The 23126-nt window shown below is 40.0% G+C and overlaps 3 protein-coding genes and 1 pseudogene across 3 annotated transcripts; 3 read left to right on the forward strand and 1 right to left on the reverse strand.

Annotated features, from left to right (window-relative positions):
• Positions 1 to 79: 79 nt before the first annotated feature.
• LOC145492201 (uncharacterized) lies at positions 80 to 22852 on the reverse strand. Its single transcript, XM_081471545.1, has 11 exons — positions 22681 to 22852; positions 19696 to 20076; positions 18880 to 19083; positions 17973 to 18487; positions 16982 to 17107; positions 16341 to 16430; positions 15585 to 15959; positions 13936 to 14116; positions 13253 to 13417; positions 1829 to 2499; positions 80 to 1123 (listed from the first exon to the last, which is right to left on the reverse strand). The coding sequence occupies exons 1-11, from the start codon at positions 22766 to 22768 to the stop codon at positions 728 to 730; spliced, it is 3192 nt and encodes a 1063-aa protein (XP_081327671.1). The 5' UTR covers positions 22769 to 22852; the 3' UTR covers positions 80 to 727.
• Positions 5476 to 8421, forward strand: LOC145492206 (uncharacterized). Its single transcript, XM_081471552.1, has one exon. It carries the CDS (start codon positions 5476 to 5478, stop codon positions 6625 to 6627), a length of 1152 nt encoding a protein of 383 aa, XP_081327678.1. The 3' UTR covers positions 6628 to 8421.
• On the forward strand, positions 8468 to 10277 carry LOC145492211 (uncharacterized). The gene has a single exon (XM_081471563.1). The coding sequence runs from the start codon at positions 8540 to 8542 to the stop codon at positions 9437 to 9439; it is 900 nt and encodes a 299-aa protein (XP_081327689.1). The 5' UTR covers positions 8468 to 8539; the 3' UTR covers positions 9440 to 10277.
• On the forward strand, positions 9775 to 11240 carry LOC145491673 (uncharacterized; annotated as a pseudogene).
• Positions 22853 to 23126: the final 274 nt, after the last annotated feature.

Consider the following 23126-nt stretch of genomic DNA (forward strand, 5'->3'; position numbering starts at 1 on the left):
GTTAAATTATTTCAATTTTCCCTGACTTTTCTTCAAAATATCAATTTTCCCGGCCTGACTTAAAGTGAAGTTCCCTGACTTTTTTCTGACCTTGAAGATTTTTTTCTCCCTTGATCATTTCCTGACCTGTGGCAACCCCGACTATCCACTCATTGGACAGTGATTTATCTGGTAGATAGTGTTATCTACCCTTTGAATACCAGGGGCCTGATCTGTTTTTTTTCCCTACGTTGTACTAAGTCATGACTTATACCAATCACGTTATGCTAAGTCGGGTTACACCAGGGGCCCGTTTCTCGAAAGCCCCGGAAACTTTTCGGGCCCGCAAAGCCATTTTTAGTTAATCTGTATCTAAAAACAGAGATGTGTACACGCCAAAAACTTCTTGTATGAAAATAAGCTCTGATCGTATTAAGAATATGTGAATAAAACAGCTCTGTAAATCATAAGGTTTGGGATTTTACGACGGCTTTCCGGGTGCGAAAACTCTTCGGGACCTTCGAGAAACAGGTCCCTGGTCGCGTTATATCGAATATACCGAGTAACGTCCGAGGAAGAATTAACCCAAACTGGTGGAGATGGACTGGGAGCTAAGAAAAGAGCCAAGAAAGGAGTGTAAATAATTTTTCCTTGTTTCTAATAAACATCCACTTTTTATTTCATATCAAACTTGGCAAGCATTAGAAAAGTTTTATATATAAACAAATATTCTTGACTGTCTTTCTTATCAGCGCAGGTCCTGTAAATTAATTGTACTCTCTGGGTACGTGTCGCCATTGCCTTCGTCTTGTTCTGAAGAACTATGAGTGTCCATATATGGAGATAGATCGCCTTTCCCCAGACTTCCTCTTTCCTCTGGTACATCTGAAAGGGATGGAATGGGTACCAGAGGAATCTCGGAGGGCACTGTATCAGCGGGGCTGTCATTTGTGTCCACTTCCATGTGTTCCACATCTGACGCATGAACCATGGCGACTGCTGACTCTGTGATTAATCCCTGGGGTAAACTGACCTGCATTGATTCCTTCGGGAGTTGCACTATAGGAATTCCCTCGGGTGATTGTTGGATTTGAGCCACCAACACTTCAGCTTCGTTTTCAGTGTCTGAAGATTTGATTTCATCCTAAAATCAAGAAGGTGCATTAGCAAACTTTGAAGTCCTCATCAAATAGTTTTAAGTACAACGACCATAACACGTTTCAGTCCCTTTCGTACGAAAAGGGTTTTTAAGAGGGATTCCGCTCACAGTTCGAGCAATAAGTACAAAAATTATTTACTAACAATCTTTTCATAGCACGGTAACTTTTGGAATCCCTATCTAAAACAACTCAGTGCATCATGTTTCAGAAATAAACGTCTACTGTACTGAAGTAGTTTACAATGCAATGTAAGTTTGCGTTTCTTTTTCGCATTTTTCGACCGAGAAATATTTGAACATCAGCGAACTTAAATACCATACATGATGTACATATTTTTTTCATAAATCTGACGACACTGATGATCTGGCACTAGGCACAAGCGGTTGATATTTAACGCTATCAGTCTGAGGGGTCTATAACGCAAGGTCGGCCATGTGGGGTAGTGGTATACCAATATACCTGAAAAGAAAAACCATTCTACCCAACATTTCCCCTCAAACGGATGTGAAATATCAAAATTTGGAAAGACAAGGTATACTTTATAGCGGTAATAGACCCAATTTTGGCATCAAAATACCGTATACTCGATTTAAAATCCCGATGTATACCGTATACTCTAAAACCCTGGCCGACCCTGACAACGGGCAAGGGGTTGGAAAAGGACTGCAGTAAAAACCAGACAGACAAACCTGAAAAATAACAGCAGGGGGCGCAAACTGATCCTCAGGATGAACATCTCTGAAATCAAGAGTTCTTGATCTTTTACCAGAGTCTGAGGACACAACAGCTGAATGTAAAGCTTTCGTGGCTGATCCAAGCCCTTCCTGCCCTGTCTCGCTTGTTATATGACTCATCATGCTCGTTATACAAAGATCAAACCCTCCAGTGAGCTTGCTTCCTTCCAAAACAGTCCCTCCGACTACCTCCGTGTTTGCCTGGGTGGAGTGTTGAGAAATTGGGTCTTGATCATCACCAGTGCTTCTCACGACAAATTCAGAGACATCTAGTTTTGAATTGTTTTCTAAACCCTCCGTAGCAAACTGCTCCTGCTGAATAGAAATTGGTATTTGAATTCCTGACACCGTAGTTTTAATTTCTCCGTCATCTGACTGTTTCGTTTCCGTTTCCAGCACTATTTCACCAGGCGGTGAGATGAGTGGGTGTCCTGCGGAGGTAACCAGGGTACACAGGGTGCCAACCGATGAAAGGCGAGCAGCATCGTCCAGGTGAAAATTACTGGAATGGAAAGCACCAATGGTGGTGTACATGACCTCAGGTTCTGTTTCACTCGTGTTGCTTCCACAGCTAACTGCACTGAGTTCAGCTGTTATATCACCATGTGATGAGTCATTGAATTCCACTGTAAGACAATAACAAAAGTACGTGACGTGTCAAGGAGAGTGTAACTGAAATCATCCGATTTGTGCTAAAGATATGCAACTGTTATATTATTTTAAAATTCTTGGTACAGGGTACCAAGAATGGGAGTATGAAGGAAGAGTCTTTTCAAGTCCAGTGACCAACGGCCGCCGAATCGTAACCAAGATTCTGTAGAATGAAGTGACTAGGAATATTTCTGCCCTCCCCAGCGCCCGTGACCTCTAAATTTTAGACACGTCAAGAATACACTTCCAGTCATTTTTAGAAAACAGTCCTAAGAAAATACGCGCGTTGATTGGATTGTTCTATCACGAATGCCGTTCTCTGATTGGCTACGCTACCCACTATCTATTCTGTGATAGATAGTAAGTAGCGTAGCAGTGTGCCCTTGCTTACAAAATAACGGCTGAATGTCTGTGAAGAGGATTTCGATAAAGTTTTGAAAGACTAGTAGAGTTATACTAAAACAATTAGATTATTCGCTCTCGATTTCTATGCGTGATAGTTGACGAGGGCGTTTAATAGAAACACTCGTGAAAGTTTGGAGAACTCGAAAAAGCTGTGGAAACACTCGCCTGCTGCTCGTGTTCCCACGACATTTGTCGTTCTCCCAAACTTCCACTCGTGTTTCTATAACTCGATAGAAACACGGTACATGTTTTCTATTTCTTAAATACTCCTAGATGGAATGCTACTCCACCGGAGGGTTAACCCCAGCAATTTGTTATCCATTTATACCCCTGGGTGGGATGAGGCACTACGAAAATCAAATATCTTGCCCAAGACCACAATGAGCCTGGCCAATTCTCGGCGTAACCATTGATAACAAACTGATATTTAGTGAACACATCGGTGACATTTGCAAGAAAACGAGCTGTAAGTTGGGGTATTACTGAGACCCCGTAATTTAATCCCATGGTCTGCAAAGTACAGTTGCACAAGTCTAATATTTTGCCCCATCTAACATATTGTGATATTGTATGGCACTTTTGCAAATCATCCCATAAGACGAAAATGGAAAGGATTCAAGATTCCGTCGTTCCAGATAAATGCGCCTGCACCAGATGGTCAATGCTGTACTGGTACATCAAGGTGCTTCTGCTCATTTGAATGCTGTGATTCTTTTTTTTTTTTTTTTTTTTTTTTTTTTTAATTTATTTTTTTTTTAAATTTATTTATTTGCAATAACACAAGGGAAACCAATGCTTACTTACAACACTAAGGCTGTGATTCTTTAGTCTTAACGAGCAAATGTCAGAAGTATAGCAACTCCCCAATGCTACTATTGTTTTATTATTGTAGCAGCTGTTATTTTCTTTAGGCTAGGAGCATTGTTTCTGTTGTTTGTTCTTTGGTTCCCTCAAAGGGCATTGAGCCATTCACATAAAACCTTACGAGAGCTCCTACATGATGCACAATTTTCCGTTCCACACAACCTATTTCCTCTGAGTAGATCACTTCTGCTGTCACTATAAAGGTTTTGCCGCGAATGATTTAATTTGCCCACACACTTTTGTCCTTGCTGTGATACTTAGACCCCCTCCCCCCGAGTCACCCTGGCCGAGGTAACTTTTAATTTATTTCTTTGCAAAATTCAACCAACCGTTTACATCAGGATCGTGAACCCGTCTCGGGGGGCGAGACCACTCGGGTGGACGAGTTCTCTCGCCTCGGCAGGTGGGGTAACCCTGGCAAGCGGGACAACTTTTCTTCATATAAACGCTTTGGTTCGCCTAACCGGAACAACTTTCGGCGTGGCGAGTGCCGCGTAATGCCTAGATTTACGATTTGAAGCAAAAATTCGTATCAGCGGTTGTGTTTTCACTAGGACGATTTTGCCTAGATAAAGTCGGAAAAGTCCAGAAATGCAGTGAAAACAGTTCGTCTCGAGTTTAGCGAGTTATAAATGCACGCTGAAAAAAGAAGCGATTATCTCGCCAATATGACCGGAAATTCACATTGTGCGTAGTGACAGACGCCTGCAAAGAATTTGGCAATAGTATTTACCAAACGCTCGTATCGCGGTTCATTTTGCGAAACAGAACTTTAAGCGGCAGACTAGTTCAACAGTCCTTCTCAATTATTTCGGTTTGCCATTCCTACGGTCCCGCTAGATTCTCCAGTTCCTTGGCCAGGACACGGCGTCGCTCGACGTACAGAGCAAGTTCCTGCATTACAACATTTCGTCGCATCTTCCTCATTTCTGGGGACATTAACCGCATCCTCTGGATCCTCTCGATCTCCTGCGCATAAATATAGCTAGAATCAATACAAGAGAAGTCATTAAAAGCGCCTCCTCTCTCAGCTATTTTTGAAAGTTGCGCGGTCTTGTAACTTGAATCTTCTGAGTCAGCTGGTAAAATTCTTATTTCTTAGTTTTAATTTCCAGTGAAAACTGATGTCAGCAAATGTTGGTCTGTAAACAATCACCTAGAAAGAATGTTCAGCTAGTTAATAGGCCATAAAGTTGCCTCGGGGAGAGGGTTGTCTCGAGACCATATAAATGGAGTCTCAGAAGCCAGGATACAAAAACGCGTTTCAAAGCCGTATTACAAGAAAATCTGTTCACTATAAAAACCTACTACTGTGTAGGTTGTTTTGCACTAAAAGCTGAATAACATGAGCTGAAAAAATTTTGTGATGACGTGCTGTTTACTGCCCTCGTTTCACTCGGTTGCCTGTGTGACTGACAGCAGAGACGAAAGAATTCAACTTGCTAGCACTCAGGTGACTGACACTTGATCATGATCATCCTCGACAAAGTTTCTCGGAATTCAGTCTGCTGTGTCAGTAAATAACAAATAATTGGACTGAGCAAAACAACAAAGATGCTTTGTTGCGGCCAGAATCCGTTGTTCTGAGCATCAAAACAGGATTGTGATTAAGATCCTTCTGATTGGTTAAAATAAAGTAATATAACACCAGACTAGGCTCCTTTCGTCTTGAGTACACAAACATGCTTATTGAATTTCCTTTGTTTGTGCGCTCTGGGCCTCACTCCAAAGCTGGGTTTTACCAAAACGAAAGTCGTCTGATCAGGTATATTACATTACATGTACGTGTTCGACTGAGAGATCTCGTTGTTTTCTCGGCAAGGCTGGAAACCGAAAGCAAGATGGCTCGGAGAAATGTTTCCGATGCTACCTCGAAAAATCTCAAGCGCCAATTTCTTGAATGGTGTGGTCAGAAACAGAGCAAGACATTTTCTCTTCTTATCATAGGCAAAACTGGCGTCGGTAAATCAAGTCTTGTGAATGCTCTTGTTGGCACACAAGCGGCTAAGGAAGGGCCTGATAAAGGCCCCTGCACATACGAAGTTACTTCATACGATGTAGACATTGAAGGAGTGAAAATTCGCGTGTGGGATACTCCGGGGCTACGAGATGATGATGATGATGAAGGCGGCACAGGTAACGACGAAAAGTACCTAGCGAAAATGATAAGCAAAATAACAGAAGAGCTCGACCTTGTGATTTTCTGTCTCAAGATGAACGACACACGTTTTCTTCGCGACGACAAGGAAACATTCAGAATAGTGACGACACATTTTGGAGAGGAACTGTGGAAGAACGCTGTGATAGCTCTAACCTTTGCCAATACAGTCGGAGATCCAGCTGGGGGCGACAGAGAGTGGTACTTTTTGCAGGAGCTTGCACGATGGAAAACGGCGATACATTCATTCCTCAACGAAAAGCTCAAACTCGACCCTGAGCTGGTGCAATCCCTGCCAATAGTACCAACTGGATATCACCGACCACTCAGCGTCCTACCCAATGGTGGAAACTGGTTATCCAAGTTCTGGATCGCCTGCTACTACGCTGCAAGGAATTCCGCCGCTTTCAGCTTGTACCGAGCGAATAAGGCCCGACTAAGATTCCTTGGGAGCGAACTGAATGTGGCAGCTATCTTTGGTGGATCCGAAGTGGCTCCTATATCTCCTTTCGCGGATAACTACGTGATGCCTGCGATTGACTTGGACGAAGAACAACAAGAGTCGTTTTGGAGCAAGACATGGGAGGCGTTCAAGGAATATAGTTTAAGTGTTGGTGTAGTTTTGGGTGTGCTAAGCACCGTAGGCATTGCAATTTTAAAGGCCTCCGCCAAGTAACGAACAGAATAGGTATGCACGTTTAATGCAGCTGAGTTAAAAGTTATTAACTGGTGTCGCAGCATTCAGAGTTGTCTTTGTTACTTTTCTTCGCTTTGGTCTCCATGTGGTAGAAATAACATTTGCAATTTAAGTAACCACCAAAACTACGCCGAGGAAAACGTCGATTAAAAAATGAATTTATATTTTATCTTCGAATCTCGCGGTACTCCTAATTCATTAAATATGGAACACAGCGTTAAATTCGAAACAAAAAATGTAAGAAATTTTACGATGTTGTTTTGCAGAGGATGGTAAAGAAATGTGCAAAGAGTACAGCCATTGTTCTGCTCATTAGTCCTTTTGTTTAGTGACATTCCCGTAAAGGCCTCCAGGCAAGTTGTACCATACATGGACACGCTTGACTACTTTGATCGTTTTTTGTTATAATAAACTAAAAGTGAAACACTCCCTCGAACTTTACGACAACCTTCAACAAAACTCAGTTGCTATCACATGTATTATCCATGTTTACTGGCATTATAAAACGGTATTGTATCTTCAAAGAAACAGCTGCGATATTCTTATATGTTAATTGAAAATGTAAAGTACTGATAACTAGTCAATTAAGTCCATCTTTTCTTGCACTTATTATTACCACCGCTAATACTTGTGTTGTAAGGAATGTCCTTGATGTAATTTCCTCACTTAGACATTTACTACTACGAAGTTTTGGAAGTTAATTATAAGGAACTCTTCTGTTCTGTTAAAGAAAAACAAAGCAAATACATATGTTTCTAGCTGGTTGAATCTCTATGCTGACTGTTTAGTGCTAAAGATGTACAAATGCTATATTTGAAGTTTACGAGCCCGGTGATCTACAGCTGCCAAATTTAAACCCAGCTTCTGTACACGGAGCGACTATGGGTATTCCACCCTGGGATGCTAGTCCATTTTTTTAAGTTTGTTATCCGTTTATACACCTGAGTGAAGAGATACAAAGCGAAAATCAAGTATATTGCCCATGAACACAATGACTCCAGCCAGCGATTGAGCTTCAGGATCCCACGCGCTCATTATTAGTACTATGTCTATGTCACTGCTTCTCCCACGGAGGTAAGAGTAGGAATCTGCAATCTGTCATTATCAAATCCAAGTGTTCTTGTAGCTTCATTAAACGGCGAATATGGGCAGCAGGTACTCTTGTTACAAAATGCACCAGTCCCTTTTCAGGCCTTGATTGCATGTACAAACTTGTAGGTTCAAGAAAATGAATACTCGTACTGTACTTCTACGTAACGTTAATTTGGCCACCAGCCTTTGTCCCTGCTGTGACACTTTAAAGCCACTGTACAGGCAGTAGGACAAACTGTTCACTGTTGAATACAAAAATCGTGTGCTTTGCTCATTCAACTGCTAAATGTACATATTCCAATTTAATTATTTTTGATCTGTACTGTGTAGACATTTATAGTGAAAGCTGAATAACAAGACCGGAAGAAAATTTCGAGGTGTGATGTCAACTGCTCTTGTTAAATTTGACTCGTTGCTGATGCTATTGACAGTGGAGACGAGAGAATTCAACTTGATGGCACTCAGGTGACCGACACTTGATGATGATTACCCTCACGACAAAGGTTCTCGGAATTCAGTTAGCTGTATCAGTAAATAACATGTAATCCACAATTTGTATCATTTCTGAGAAATGAATAAAGGAAGTTAAACTGGGCAAAATAACAAAGATGCTTTTTTGTGATCGTGATTCCGTTGTCTCAGCAACGTGCCCTCTACGTGCCTGTGCCCTCTACGCCTCGCTCAAAAGGTGGAATTTATGAAAAGGAAAGTAGCCTATTCAGGTATATTAAATTACATATAGGCGTTCGAGTGAGCGATCGACGTTGTTTACTCGGCAAGACTCGAAAATGAAAGCAACATGGCTCTCAGGAAACCTTCCGATGCTACATTTGAAGCTAAACATCACTTCTTCGAATGGTGTCGTCAGAACAACAAAACGAAGTTTTCTCTTCTCATCACAGGTAAAACTGGCGTCGGTAAATCAAGTCTTGTGAATGCTCTCGTTGGCAAACAAGTGGCTGGACAAAGGTTTCAGACAGCTGACAAAGTTATTCCCTACGATGTGGAACACTTAGAAGGTGTGAAAGTTGACGTGTGGGATTCTCCGGGGCTAATAGATGACAATGATGATGACGAAGGTGGCGCAGGTAAAGAAAAAGCGTACCTGGCGAAAATAGAAAGTGAAATAACAGAAGAGCTCGATGTGGTGATCCTCTGTCTCAAAATGGACGACAAGCGCTTTCATCGCGACGACAAGGACACATTCAAAATATTGACAGAAACGTTTGGAAAGAAACTGTGGAAGAACGCTGTGATAGCTCTAACTTTTGCCAATAAAGTCGAAGATCCAGCTGGGGGCAACAGAGAGGACTACTTTGAACACGACCTAGCAAACTGGCGAGAGGCGATACATACATTCCTCAGCAACACGCTCAAACTCGACCCTGAGCTGGTGCAATCCTTGCCATTAGTACCAACTGGATATTACCGACCAGTCTCCGTCCTACCCAATCGTATAAACTGGTTATCAGACTTCTGGAAAGCGTGCAACAATGTTGCAGGGAATTCCGCTCCTTTCAGATTGACCCGACTCAAAAAGGACGAAGAGCAACCAGATTCGTTTTGGAAGAAGACATGGGGGACGTTTAAGGAGTATTTTTGTGCTTTTTTTTCGCAAGTTTACTGGAAGATTCGTGCTTTTGTTTCGCAAGTTTACAGGACGATTCGCGACGTGATCAACACAATTTTTAACGGCTAAGTTAAAAGTAATTCACTTGTATCGCAGCAGTTAGTATTGTATATTTTAAGATACATATTTTTGATTATCTCCCTATTACTACCCTTGAACGAGTCTAGGAAAAAGCTTCCAGGCAAACAGTTCCAGCGTGATTGATATTATAAACTAAAAGAAACATTCCCTTCTTTGTACTCCCTAGTGATACTATATAACGAGTCTAGAAAAAGGCCTCCAGGCATGCCGTTCCAGACTCGACTCGCTTGACTACTTTGATTGTTTTTGGTTAGACTAAACTAAAAGAGAAACATTCCCTCAAACTATAAAGACAACCAAGAACAAAACTCAGTTGCTCTAACATGTATTATCCATCGTCTACTGGCATTAGAAAGGAGTAGAATATCCCGAAGAGAAACAGCTGCGTGACCATACGATATTTTTAGACGTAAATATAAAATGTACAGGACAGAGAATTGCTAAGCTAAAGTTTGTTACAATGATTCTACTTTTAATTAGTACTGCTAATTATTGTGTTGTAAGTAATGTCCTTGGTAGAACAACACGTCAACATTTCCTACCATGACTGTTTTAAAGTTTATAAGGAACTTTCCTGTTATGCTACATACTTTGATTGAGAGTAATTTTGCTCTCTTTTTCTGTTTATTTACTTCGTATACATGTACATTCAAGAAGAAAAAGGCGAATTCCAATGTTTCTAGCCGGTTTAATCTTTACGTTGTGTTATTCTTTCGTTACGAATATCTGTGCGTACACCAGATGTCAATGTTGCACTGGCATGCCAAGGAGCTTATGCTCATTTGCTTTGATGTTTCCACTTCTAAAGAACAAATTTCCGTTTCGATACGAATTCTGTTATCAGAAAAAAACAAACGAAGTTTTCTCTTCTCATCACGGGCAAATCTGGCGTCGGTAAATCAAGTCTTGTGAATTCTCTTGTTGGCAAACAAGTAGCTGAGGAAGGGGGCAAAAAAAGCCCCTGCACATACGAATTTACTTCATACAGTGTAGCCATTGAACGTGTGGACATTCGCGTCTGGGATTCTCCGGGGCTACAAGATGATACAGGTAAAGACGAAGAGTACCTGGCGGAAATAGAACGCAAAGTAACAGAGGAGCTCGACCTTGTGATTTTCTGTGTCAACATGGACGACACGCGATTAAATCGCGACAAGGAGACATTCAAAATATTGGCAAAACAGTTTGGAAAGGATCTTTGGAAGAACGCTGTGATGGCTCTAACCTTTGCTAATAAAGTCGAAGATCAAGATGGGGGCGACAGAAAAGCCTACTTTATGCAGGAGCTTGCAAATTGGCGAGAGGCGATACATTCATTCCTCAACGACACGCTCAAACTCGACCCTAAGCTGGTGCAATCCCTGCCATTAGTACCAACTGGATATTATTGAAAGGTCTCTGTCCTACCCAATGGTGGAGAGTGGCTATCCGACTTTTGGATCGCCTGCTACAGCACTGCAAAAAGTTCCGCAGCTTTCAACTTGTATCGAGCGAACAAGGCCCGAGTAACATTTCCTGGGAGTGGAAAGGTGGCTGCTATCTGTGATGGATCCGAAGTGGCTCATACATCTCCGGACGCTGATGACTCCGTGATATACCCGAGATTGACTTAGACGAAGAGCAACAAGAGTCGTTTTGGAAGACGACATGGGAGTGGTTCAAGGAACATTGTTTAAGTGCTGGTGCAGGTTTGAGTGCGCTTAGCACCGGGTTCGCAATTCTTAAGATACTTATGAAGGAATACATAGCTAATACATGTAGGTACGTACACTTATTACAGCTGAGTTAAAAGTAATTCACTGGTGTCGCAGCAGTTATTGTTGTCTGTTTGATGAGAAATCTATGTAACTCTTTTACTTCTCTTTCTTTGTTTGTATTACAATATGTTTTCTAAGAATATCGAGGCTGAGATTTTGAAAAGAATATAATCCTGTGTGTTGAAAAGTCACAAGTGCAAAACAATTATATGTTTTAACTAAACCGTACAAAATTTTTCCTTTCTCTAAACGGCAAAACTAGGTAAATAGCAACAAAAATAGCACTAGCCGTGTGGTCGATACTAATAACATGTCTGCGAGAGGTTACGTGTGTTTTAATGGCTGCAGGCCGGCTCCAGATTTACTTTAACACCATCCAGACACCAAATACATTCGAAAACAGAAACGTCAAACGCTATTACCTAAGAATATTCACAAAGAATGTTTTCAGCCTAAAACCGGCAGAAAAATAAAAATATTCAGCCTCAGCCGGAAAAAGTAATATTCTTATAAAAAAGAGTGTATGTTAGAAATAACATTGATATCCCTGAACGGGTCCAGAAAAACGCCTCCAGGTATGCTGTTCCAGACTGGACTTGCTTGACTACTTTGATTGTTTTTTGTTATAATAAAATAAAAGTGAAACATTCCCTCGAAATATAACAACAACCTTACACAAAACTCAGTTGCTATCACATGTATTATCCATTGTTTACTGGCATTAGAAAAGAGTAGAACATCTTCAAAGAAACAGCTGCAAAACCCTGCGATATTTTAAATTTAAAGTTTTTAAAGTTTTAATTGTACTCATTGTTTAGTACTTGCAATTCTACCTCAGATTCTTGTATTGTAAGGAATGCCCTTGATAGTACACACAAAGGAACGTTTTTGTTATGTTACATTTATAGAGCGTCCTGTAGCCATGCAAATTTATTGGAACAAAAGAAACTGTTTACATAAGAAAAGAGTTCAACTCCCACAGGACTGGTTTGGTACAACAACATGGCCGCTGCATCATTGTTTTGGCACAGCAATATGGCTGCCGTGACGTCATGTGAAAATGCTCTATAGAGGATATTACATGGCGGCGCGAAGATATGCATTTTATTTTCGAGTGAAAACATTATTTAACGAGCAATCCCAAACCACCAGGTAATTTTCTTTTTATGATATAGAAAACTGGTTGTTTACACAAACAACCGTGAAAATGCGGGCAATGACGTCATCAGTATCTTCTCTAGTGAGGATATGGAAAATACGCCCCTCGGGTCCCGGATGTAGTTTCGTAGTTTTTCAGTAAACTGACACTCGCGTCTATAATTCTGACAAATACTCTTACAGTAGAGATTAGTTTTGTTCTCCTCTTTTGAATATAAAATAAAGAAGACCATAGCAAATGTAAATGTTTTAGATGACTGAATCTCTATTTGTATTGTAATCAGGTTATTTGACCAGCAAATCAACATGATCTAGAAACGCGAGAAGACGACACCATTAAACCCCCAAAGCATTCACATCACAGCATCATGTCATTCTTGCTTTTTATGTTGTTTGTTACCTTTCTTTGCAGCGCACTGAGGCTTCCCCAACCATTGAGCCAAAAAGGCAATATTCTAACTCTTTACAAGTGTTACATTATTTCCTTGCATAGTGCCTTCAAAGGGACTGGGAGAATCCTTTTGAAAATTGGAGGTAAACAGCTAAAACGAATGTACTTCTGAGAGCCAGGAACTCTTCAGACCAGAATACATGTTTTTCTTCAGTTTCAAATTCCCTTTGTCAAAATCTCTTAAGGTCTGTAAGTGCTACTTCAGAACAGTTTTAGTCAGAAATCAAGCTGTGGATATTTTCGGGATGGAAATCAGCATTGAATTAGTGCCCAACGTTCTAACCAATCAAATCAAGTGCATTATCGTAAGAGCCACCTCTAGCTCATGCCACGCCCCACCTGCTTAAAAGGACCTTTACTGAAATGTTCTGGGAACGAGAATGCACAAGACATTGGGGCTTCTACAAGTCAATGACACAATTACATGTTCCATACCTGTTAATGCCTTGTTTCCATGTCGCTTTTGGTGAGCTCTCAAGTTTGCAGCAGTTGTGTATGTTTTATTGCAGCCATCTACGTCACATTTGAATGGCTTTTGACCAGTGTGTTTACACATGTGAACATTGAGACTACTTCCAGCTGTAAAAGCCTTGTTGCACCCTTCAAATAAAACACATATACTCATTCAGACTAAATAAAATTACAGGTCTCCCACAAAAAACAATAGAAATCAAGGAGACTCATAATACTGGGGTAGACACAGTATTTTAGAGAAGGGGTTCAACATACGAACCGCCAAAGGCCGTCCCCTGTAGGGGGTCTGGGGACATTTTTCTGCCAGAAAATTTTGAAAATTGAGGTCCTGGGAAATCTGATTCCTGACATTCTGGGGCCAAGTTGAGTGTTATGTCCCAATTTTTTTCACAGTTTAGGAGTTTGACCGAACCTCCTGAACCCACCTAGATCTGCCCCAGAAATACATGTATTACATCTCTGGTCAGCTAAAAGTGTTTAGAAAATGATTTTTGGATGAGGTAGCTGACTAGAGAAGTACATATCAAGACTTCTGACTTAACCACTTTGGACTTTTAAATTTTTGGGTGGTCTGGTCTGTACAATGCTGTTAGTAAATTAGTAAATCCCTGTAATTTAGACTGTAAATGTGAAAAATTTCCTACCCTCAACTGGACAAACATAAGGTTTTTCTCCTGTGTGAACAAGCTTGTGAGTCTTTAGATGACTTGACCTGGTGAAGGATTTACAGCAGCCTTCATAATTGCACACAAACGGCCTTTCACCAGTGTGTTTCCGCATGTGTCTCTTCAGTTTGTAAGCACTTGTGAATGACCACCCACACCCCTATGATAAAAAAGACAAAATATTATAAAACTTATCATATATGCATGCTTGGAGCATTTGACGCTGGTTTTTACCATACCCTTTACAATATTTGGAGAGGAAGCAACATCATCCTTAGCTGGTTTTTATGTGGGTCCCCTATTCTAGTCAAATTGGAATTTGGAGATGTTGGATTTGTGGAGGGAGGAAAACTGGCTACCCCAGGAAAACCCTTGGAGCAAGGCGAGAACCAACAGCAAATTCAACCCACATATGTCAACGGGCTAGAATCAAACCTGGGCCACATTGGTGAGAAGCGAGCGCTCTCACCACTGTGCCATCCCTTCTCCCTAGATGCATTAATTCCAACAAGAATTCAAGCAGAGCTGATCAATAAAGAAATACAGTGGATTTTACAATCGGTATTCAAATCAGACACAAGTCATTACAGAATGATGTTCTTCATCTCACAAGCATCCATGTACATGTAGGACAAAGATGAAATCTTTGACTCTCTGATGGGACTGGATTTGGAGAGCAGGGATACATGGCACAGTGGTGAGACAGCCCACCTCCCACCAATGTGGCCTGAGTTTGATTCTGGCCCAGTACCACATGTGGGTTAAGTTTGTTGTTGGTTCTTGCCTTGCTCCAAGGCTTTTTCTCTGGGTACTCTGGTTTTCCTCGCTCCACAAATACCAACACTCCAAATTCCAATTTGACCAGGATAGAGGACCTGCATAAAAACCAGCTAAACCCTCCCCTTAAATCATACATAAATGTGGTTTATTTTTCTTTACAATTATTATATTGATTTGGGTTTGAATCCTTTAAAGAATTTTCAGCTAAGATCTTTTCTTCGCCTGGTGCCCATGAACTGTGGTTGCATCTTTCTCAAAAGCTGATCACCCTCTTGAGTCTTGGAAATGGAAATACTGGGGAAACCTGCTACATGTAGACTGATCTCGCAGAATCAAGTATTTACTAATAGTGAGGCAATTCTGCTAGTCTTGACAAAAGACTCAATGTACTTTTATAGAGATGGAAAGTTACAGTAGTACTAGCTAACTTGCCAATTTCAGTCTTTAATGTCAAGTACAAATTGCACAATTTTTTTTGTGCACATCTGAAGCCACTCCAACTCAACGCAACTTCTTTAATTTATTGTGCACTATTTACAGTGTTTACATCAGTTAGTATTATGGTACATGTAAAATAATAACTAAAGAGAATTATTTGTAACATCTGATTAGGAAAAAGACTAAAAATATATGTACCTGGTAACAAGAGAAGCCATTGGCTTTTGAGCTGGTTACCATCATGTTGAGCTAAATACATTAGTATTAAAAGTACATTACAGAAAAATAAATGTCATCCTCCTGGTAGCCAGTAAAATCAAAATCCTGTTACTACACTGTACAGCTGTACATATAATTAGCTGCAATAACAAACATTGAGCAAAAAAGGTAAGAACTGTTTTGTACCACACCTCAATTTCACAATGAAATGGTCGCTCCCCTGTGTGAGATCTTAGATGTAACTTTAACTTGGATGCTTTGGTAAATCGCTTCTCACATCCATCAACAGGACATGCATGAGGTTTTTCACTGCTGTGAGTCCGAATGTGAGATGTCAAAGTTCCAGGAGCAGAGAACACTTTGCCGCACCCCTCTATCTCGCATTTGTATGCTTTCCGGTCAGCCTGATGTCTCCTCTCATGTACTTTTAACTTGTGTGCGGTGGGGAAAGTTTTGCCACAGCCTTCGTATCTGCAAATGTGGGTGTCTGCCTGGTAGTGTGCATTGAAATGTGTTTTTAAGTTGTAAGCAGTGGTAAAGCATTTGCCACATCCTTCATGAGTGCACTATCAAAATGAAAGTCACACAACATGGCTGTCGTCAGCTTGTTTGATACCAAATATGCAAACATGCATTCCAAATCACTAACTTTCACTAATGTGCAGCTTAAAGCAGTAATTTTTGCCAATGTGAAACCCAAAGCAGTAAAGAACTGTTTGGATAGACTACAAAATACTACAAATTTGCAAAACAAAAATCTAAAACACTAGTGATACCCTGGAGAAATGTCAAGTGTTACAACACAAACTGGGTATAGATGAAACTGGAGGCAAAACACTAGGCACACACACAATGCTTTTATCATGTACATGTAGTAGCACATACAGCTTTCTCTGCTTCATAGGCTTTATTGAGTGACAACAGTAAATGCAAGTAGCATAACTCACCAGGTAAGGTTTTTCTCCAGTATGACCCCTGGCATGTCTCTTTAATTTATAGGCTGTAGTAAATGCCCACTCACACCCTTCATGTGGACACTGAAATGACACAAGTCTTTCAATTCCAATTTCTCACTTAGAATACATACAACTTGATTGTGTGGTGTTAAATAAAAATAACATTATCAATGACACAATACCATAGAGACACTGGACTTGATTGTACCAACACCTCTGAGCAAATTTGGTTTTTCTTTTTTTTTTAAACAACAAAAAAAATTGAAAATGCAAAGACCAAAAGGGATTGCACAAACGGCAAAGTATCCCATGCGAGGCACAGCCCTAAATCTAAAAAGAAGAAGAAGAGGAAAAAAAATAATAAAAAGATCTAAAATTTAATAGAATTAAGTTTAGGAGTAAAACAAAAATTAAACAGACAAAAAATCAATGTCCTAACTCTCAATCGTCCTCAAAGCAATGCCTCAAATATGAGTAAAGGAAGTGAGTCATAATGGCAAACACTTTCCAAACACTTGGTAAAGTAAGGTAAATTTTCTTGAAAAAAAAAAAGAGAGAGAGAGAGAGAGAGAGAAAGGTTGGATCTCATGGAATGACTTTGCTCCAGGGAATCAGTACCTCACACAACATACCTTGTAAGGTCTCTCTCCCGTGTGTGTCAGCATGTGCAGCTTCAGTTTGTAGGCTTTTGAACATACTTTATTGCAATCAGGGTGAGGACACACATGGCCTTTTCCATCTGCACACTCTTCATCCTCCTATGAGCGAAGAACAAAACAATCAGTATCTGTGAGTAAAAATGCTTTGTGGTCTTATTATACACTGGGTAGGATATTTGCTTAATAGACACTTCTTCACCTCCTGGACAGTCACGGGTGTTCATGTTTTACTCAAAACGCCAGTACTATGCAAAACCTAATTTTTGTCAAACTACTACATTTCAAGCTTCTCATTTCAATTAGATTGTCAAGTTATGGAATTTACTTTGTACAGTTGCTCCCTTCTGCTGTTTTTCTAGTGTACCTGGTTTTCAGTTAGGGACTGTTCCTGCACATGCCATAGAAACTAATTTTTTTTCTTATAGTTTTAATATTATTGTAAATGGCTTTTTATTACTATTTTTAATACTACATGCCTCGTAAATAGCTTATGTTTATATATATAATATATAATTCTTGGAAGCGCCTTGCATGGGTACATGTACTCTTGTCCCATTCGCGCTTTCCCTTTTGGGAATATTATTATATTCTCTTTCTTCTTTTTTTGTATTTCGTTTTGTTTGTTTGTTTGTTGTTGTTTTTTTTTTTCACTACATTCCTAATTAAAAGTTTTACTAAATTGCAAGTTTTTAGAAGCCCCACATTTTTAAACTTTTTAGTGGAACTATTACATGTATGTCACTTTCTGGTTACCAGGACTACTAGAAATGATTAAAAATTGTTGTAACATGTAGTGCTCATTAGGTAGGTATCATACATTGTAATTATTGTTCTTTTAGTAAAGACAGTTAGTTTTAAATAGTTTGAGACTGTGACTGGATTAGGTAAGGCCTTTATTTAAACCAGCTTTAGCTAAATTGGACCTGCGTGTATAACTATAACATGTAAATAAAAGTTTTTAAACCTGGTCTCTCTGTGGAATCTCATCCATGTCTATACAGGCACCACCCTCCTGTGTCATGTTTATGTGAATTGCTTGATTAGCAGTGACGCCAGGAACAAGCATACCACTTAGCAAAACTTGTTGCTGCTCGGTCAAAATGACATTCCTGCCAAAGTCTGATGATGAAGTTAACACATCCAGTGCAGCACTCCCATCTGCCTGATTGAGCACAGAACTGGTCGTAACAACTTGATACTGTGTTTCATTATCTTCTGCATCACCTTCTGTTAATATTGCAGGAACTTGTGTAGAAAAGGTAGTGACATCAGTGGTAAGGATTCCGTTTGTAACTAGGGAAATGGCCTGGTTATGGCCCGGGTAAACCTGGATGGTTATCTCCCTCATATTTTTACCCTGTTCCTCTAGTAATGCAGCATTGGTTATATGATTCTCACAGCCTTGTGGATCTGAGTTTATTTCTTGTGCCTTGTTTGCAGACATTTCATGAGATCCTTTGTTCATATTGGAATTTTCAACTGCAACACAGCAAAAAATGAGAATTAAAAATGTAAAATCAAACAGCCATGTTAATCACTTCTACTTCGGTGGCCTCATGGTTAATGCAGTTGACTCCAGATCAAGTGGTCCGGGTTCGAGCCCTAACCGGGGACATTTTGCTGTGTTCTTAGGCAAAATACATTTACTCTCACAGTCTCTCTCTCCACCCAGGTGTACAAATGAGTAGTGGCAAATTTAATGCTGGGGGCAACCCTGTGAAGAACTAGCATCCCATCCAGGGGGGAGTAGAATACTCCTAGTCTCTTCATGCTACAGAAACCGGGATAACCTCACACCTGATGAGCCACTTAACTCGTATGCAGACTTTATCACACACCCCATTTACTTCACATGCATACCCCTTGCTTACTTGATGAAGCAGGAGTTTCCCGTGCGTCAGGTTGCTGATGGTCACTTTGCAATGCTGATGACGAACATTGAACCAGATCAGGATCATTAGGTGAGTGTAAAGGATCCAGTTCCAATGGAACAACTCTGTCATCGACATTGATCAGATTGAAATCTGGCTTGATTCTTTCATGTATCTGTCCTCTTTCTAAGTGACTCACTTCACCTGTAATAAAGGACAAAGCTGTTACAAAGGAAATCTCCAAAATTATACAAGACTAAGTGATCCAAAAACGATCATTACTTGGATGTATGTTCTTATTTCACAACAGAATTTCAAAGGGCAATTCACTTTTGAAGTATTTTTCAGTCAAGAAAACTATTAAATAAGTTTAATAAACTCTATTATCTTATGACCCCTACTACCTTGCAAGCTATTAAATATACTTGGACAACCATTAGAAAAAAGGTCCTGTATGGAGGTCGTATGAGTTGAAGTAATAGGGTCTGAAAAATTAAATGTGTATGACCCTACAAGAAAATACGTATGTCCCCACTAGAAATGCCATGAGCATACCCTCGTTTCACAAAAAAAGTGGTTACCATGATATGTTAAAATGGTTACTGACTAAACGAGGTTAGTCGGAACAGGAAAATACTTGGCTCTCAGTCAGGACTCATGGACTTCACTATGCTTGGTCCATACTTCTTGACCTTGAATCAAATAATACCCAGCCCACTCAGTCAATAAGTAACTATTCTCCCTTGTTTTGAATTCACATTCTGTAGTTTGCTGCACCTTTTGAAAGATACCAAAACAAAATACAGTCACATGTACCTTCTTCACTATGAAAGGAATCAACATCTTTATCTCCAATTTCCCCATACACAGAGCGTGGGAATGTCATCTCCATTTCCTCTTCGTGGTGCATGGCACTGTTATGTTGGAAATGGGAAGAAATTTGTTCCTCTATATTGCCATCCACAATAAAGCAATCTTGATCTGAACTAGTCTGGCCTGAATCACAAAACCCTGCAGACACACTCTGCAGGAAGTTTTTATTGTTTGTTGAACCTGCACAAGTTGTTGGAATGGCAAGCTCATTTTCAAGTACATTAGAGGATGCTGTTTCCACACCATGCGATGAATGGAGTGGGTGGTTTTTGTCGTCATCAAGCTCAAGCATTTCCTTGCTTTTTTGGAATCCATAGTTGGCATCTTTTTAAGAGAAAGAAAGAATTTTACTGAAGTTATTTACATGTATCTTTGGATTCCCATGAGAGTGAAAACATGGAATGAAATGTAATGTTTGTATAGGAATCCAAATGCCACATAATTTTGGCACAATCTTAATTTTTAAATCTGTTAAAAGTTTGTGAACTCAAGATACGTTTGTAATGTCTCTGGTAATATGTTTTACTGATCAAACTTGAGAGCTCAATGTTTTAGAAGAATTCAAATTATGGCATTTTAGTTTTCCATGGAGAATCATGTGCACATCTGCGGTCGTGGGTTGATCAATACCCTCAATTGACCTTCAAGCAACATTCAATCAATCTCTCGCTCAACACTTGATCAACAACTCGATCAATACTCAGTCGACACTCTATCAGCATGTCGATTGACATCTGATTGACACTGGATCAAGTGTTGGTTGATATACACCTGAGTGTCGACTGACTCATATGTATCAATCAACTCACGACCAACTTTTGACTGAGATGTTGATCAAGTTTTGATTAAGGGTATTAATCAACACTCGACCATGGATGCCGTTAGTACACATGATCCCATGAAATGTGTATGTCTGTCTATTTCCCAGGCATGACCCATACCACAGGTAATTGCTGCCACCTCTTGTGCCTTTTAGTGTGAGTCTAATGGCTGTAGGCTAAAAACTTTGATCTCATGTCAATTCACACCTCTGGACCAATTTCTCCTGCGAGCGCCAGCAGATTTATGAAGATGACCCAAACATTCGTATCTGGAGATGTCAAGTAAGATCTCTGAGGGAGTTTGGAAGAAATTTACAAGTCCTTGAGTCCTAATATGTGTTTTACCAAAACTTAAATGCAAAGTCACCAGTATTTTACCCTTGAAAATCAGAGAATAGGCCCTTTTTTATTTATCAAAATTAGGCTTGGGGGAACAAAACAAAGGAAATTAATTATTCATCCTTCAACCTTGATGCTGACTTTCTTAAATTGTTTCACTCCCCCACGCCTAGAAACCATATCAGAATTTTAAGTTACTGAACAGTATCAAAACTGGCCTATTGGAAGAAGTGTACCATCATTTACATGTGGCAAATGTGAATGAAGAGTGCAGGGGGAGGGGGGGGGGGGGAATGTGTGTGGGTGACTCACAAGATGGTTTCGGCTTTACTCGTAACTGGAAGAGAAAGTGGTACAATCACAACATTAAGTGATGCAAAACTAAAGAATTGTAAACACTCATTTTTAGCAGATTTATGGTATAAGTATTGTATTCTGTTTTGTTTATGTTCTCGAACATATTATCTGATTTTAGCTACCTAAAATTCGAGAATACATAAAGTATTTGTATGTAGGTATGTATCTATGCACGCACGCATGCATGCATGTACTCATGGAGAGGGACATGCAGGGTAAGACTTTGTGGTGTTGCAACAGCTGACTACTTTTCTAATGCAGTGATGCAGTGAATAAAATCCCACCTTGCGGTGTTGCAGTGATCTCAAACCCTACAGTATGCAATGTTTGTATTTTTCATGCAATGGTGTTCAGTGAAATAAAATTATTTGAGGTGCTATGGCTTCTTGTTTGACCTTTCTCAGACCTAAATTTAGCTTGAAAACTTTGCCAATTCATGCTAATTTACAGCTGTATATTTAACAAACCAACAAATAAAGACTAACACAGGCTAGTTAATCTCTGATATTTTCCAGCTGCTAATCCAAAGCTGTTTTCAACCTTTATAGGGAATTCAGCAGCATCGACATGTAGGCGATGAGAGTTGTTGTGATGTGACTAATTTGTGGAAAATTGCTGAGGTATAAAGGTATTATAACAAGTGTAGACATTCAAATCATGGGCTAAATAATATGTTGCGGCTGCAGTAATGCGGTGTTCGATAATTTGTTTGCAGTGTTGCAGTGTTCAGGGCACCCAGATGAACCTCTCCTCATGTGAAATCCGCTCTCGAAGTCAGTGTATGACATTTGCAAACTGCTGACTACAGATGATCTTCGCCATCTACAAGTTAATATCTGTATAATTTTTTCTTGACATGCTTGACCTGCTGTCAAAAAAATCTTAGACCTCTGTGAAGTCTTCCTTTTTATTTGTGAGACCTTTAATTCAGCTGTTTAGTTGCAACTGAAAAGTCAATGAACGCTTACATGTAAGCTTAATTAATAGAAGTTAAGTTTAAGATCACAGAAGCTGCATAGTTGAGGTTAACTATGCAACTCTTTCGTATAAACTTTTTAGTGTGTTACAAACAAGGCGCATGAAATAACGAGAGAATAGGAAAGTGTTTCCTAGTTGCCCTACAACATGGCGTACTGAAAACTGAAACCTTTCCACCTAAAATGGAGACTGGGAAAGGAGAGCAACTTCTCAACTTGAAAGTCACTTGAAACAGCGTTGACTTTGTTTGAATAAACAAGTACAGCGTTCTTTTTCCCGCGCAAATTTCGTTGTCGTCAGAGTGATACAGACACAACAAGACAATGAGTCGACATAAACAGAACATCACAAATTTTTAGCAGTCTCTCTAAAACTAAAACTACAAGTATTAACAATCCTTTTAAGACCAAACAGACTACACACTATGTCCTACCGTTCGAATTTTGAGAGATATCTTGGTCACATGCCCCTGTTTCTTGGTCAGGGAGCCCCTTCGAAAGTGATGGCCCCTGCGTATCCATAATGGCGCTCCCCGCACTGCTGCCAACAAGAAACCAAGATGGCGCATTTGGTTCGAGCGATTACGCAATGTTCACTATATCCCATGGGGGTGGAGTAGGGAGAATCTTTTTCCATATTCTTGCAGAAGTTCATTTTTTTATTGAGGCTACAAACTTTCTTGACTTAATTTTTTGCAAGATAAAGCGAAAATTTGAGAAGGATAAAAAAAAACTACGACATATTTTTTCGCGGACATTTCTCGAGTTACGCGCTCGTTTACCAATCCACGTTGGAACGCGCGAGACTGGCGCGCGATAGATACCCAGACTTCTTTTACTTGCGACGAACACAGAGGAACGGCTGCTCAGCATATTTTTA

Source organism: Orbicella franksi, chromosome 7 (assembly GCF_964199315.1).
Source record: "Orbicella franksi chromosome 7, jaOrbFran1.1, whole genome shotgun sequence".
Lineage (NCBI taxonomy): Eukaryota > Metazoa > Cnidaria > Anthozoa > Scleractinia > Merulinidae > Orbicella > Orbicella franksi.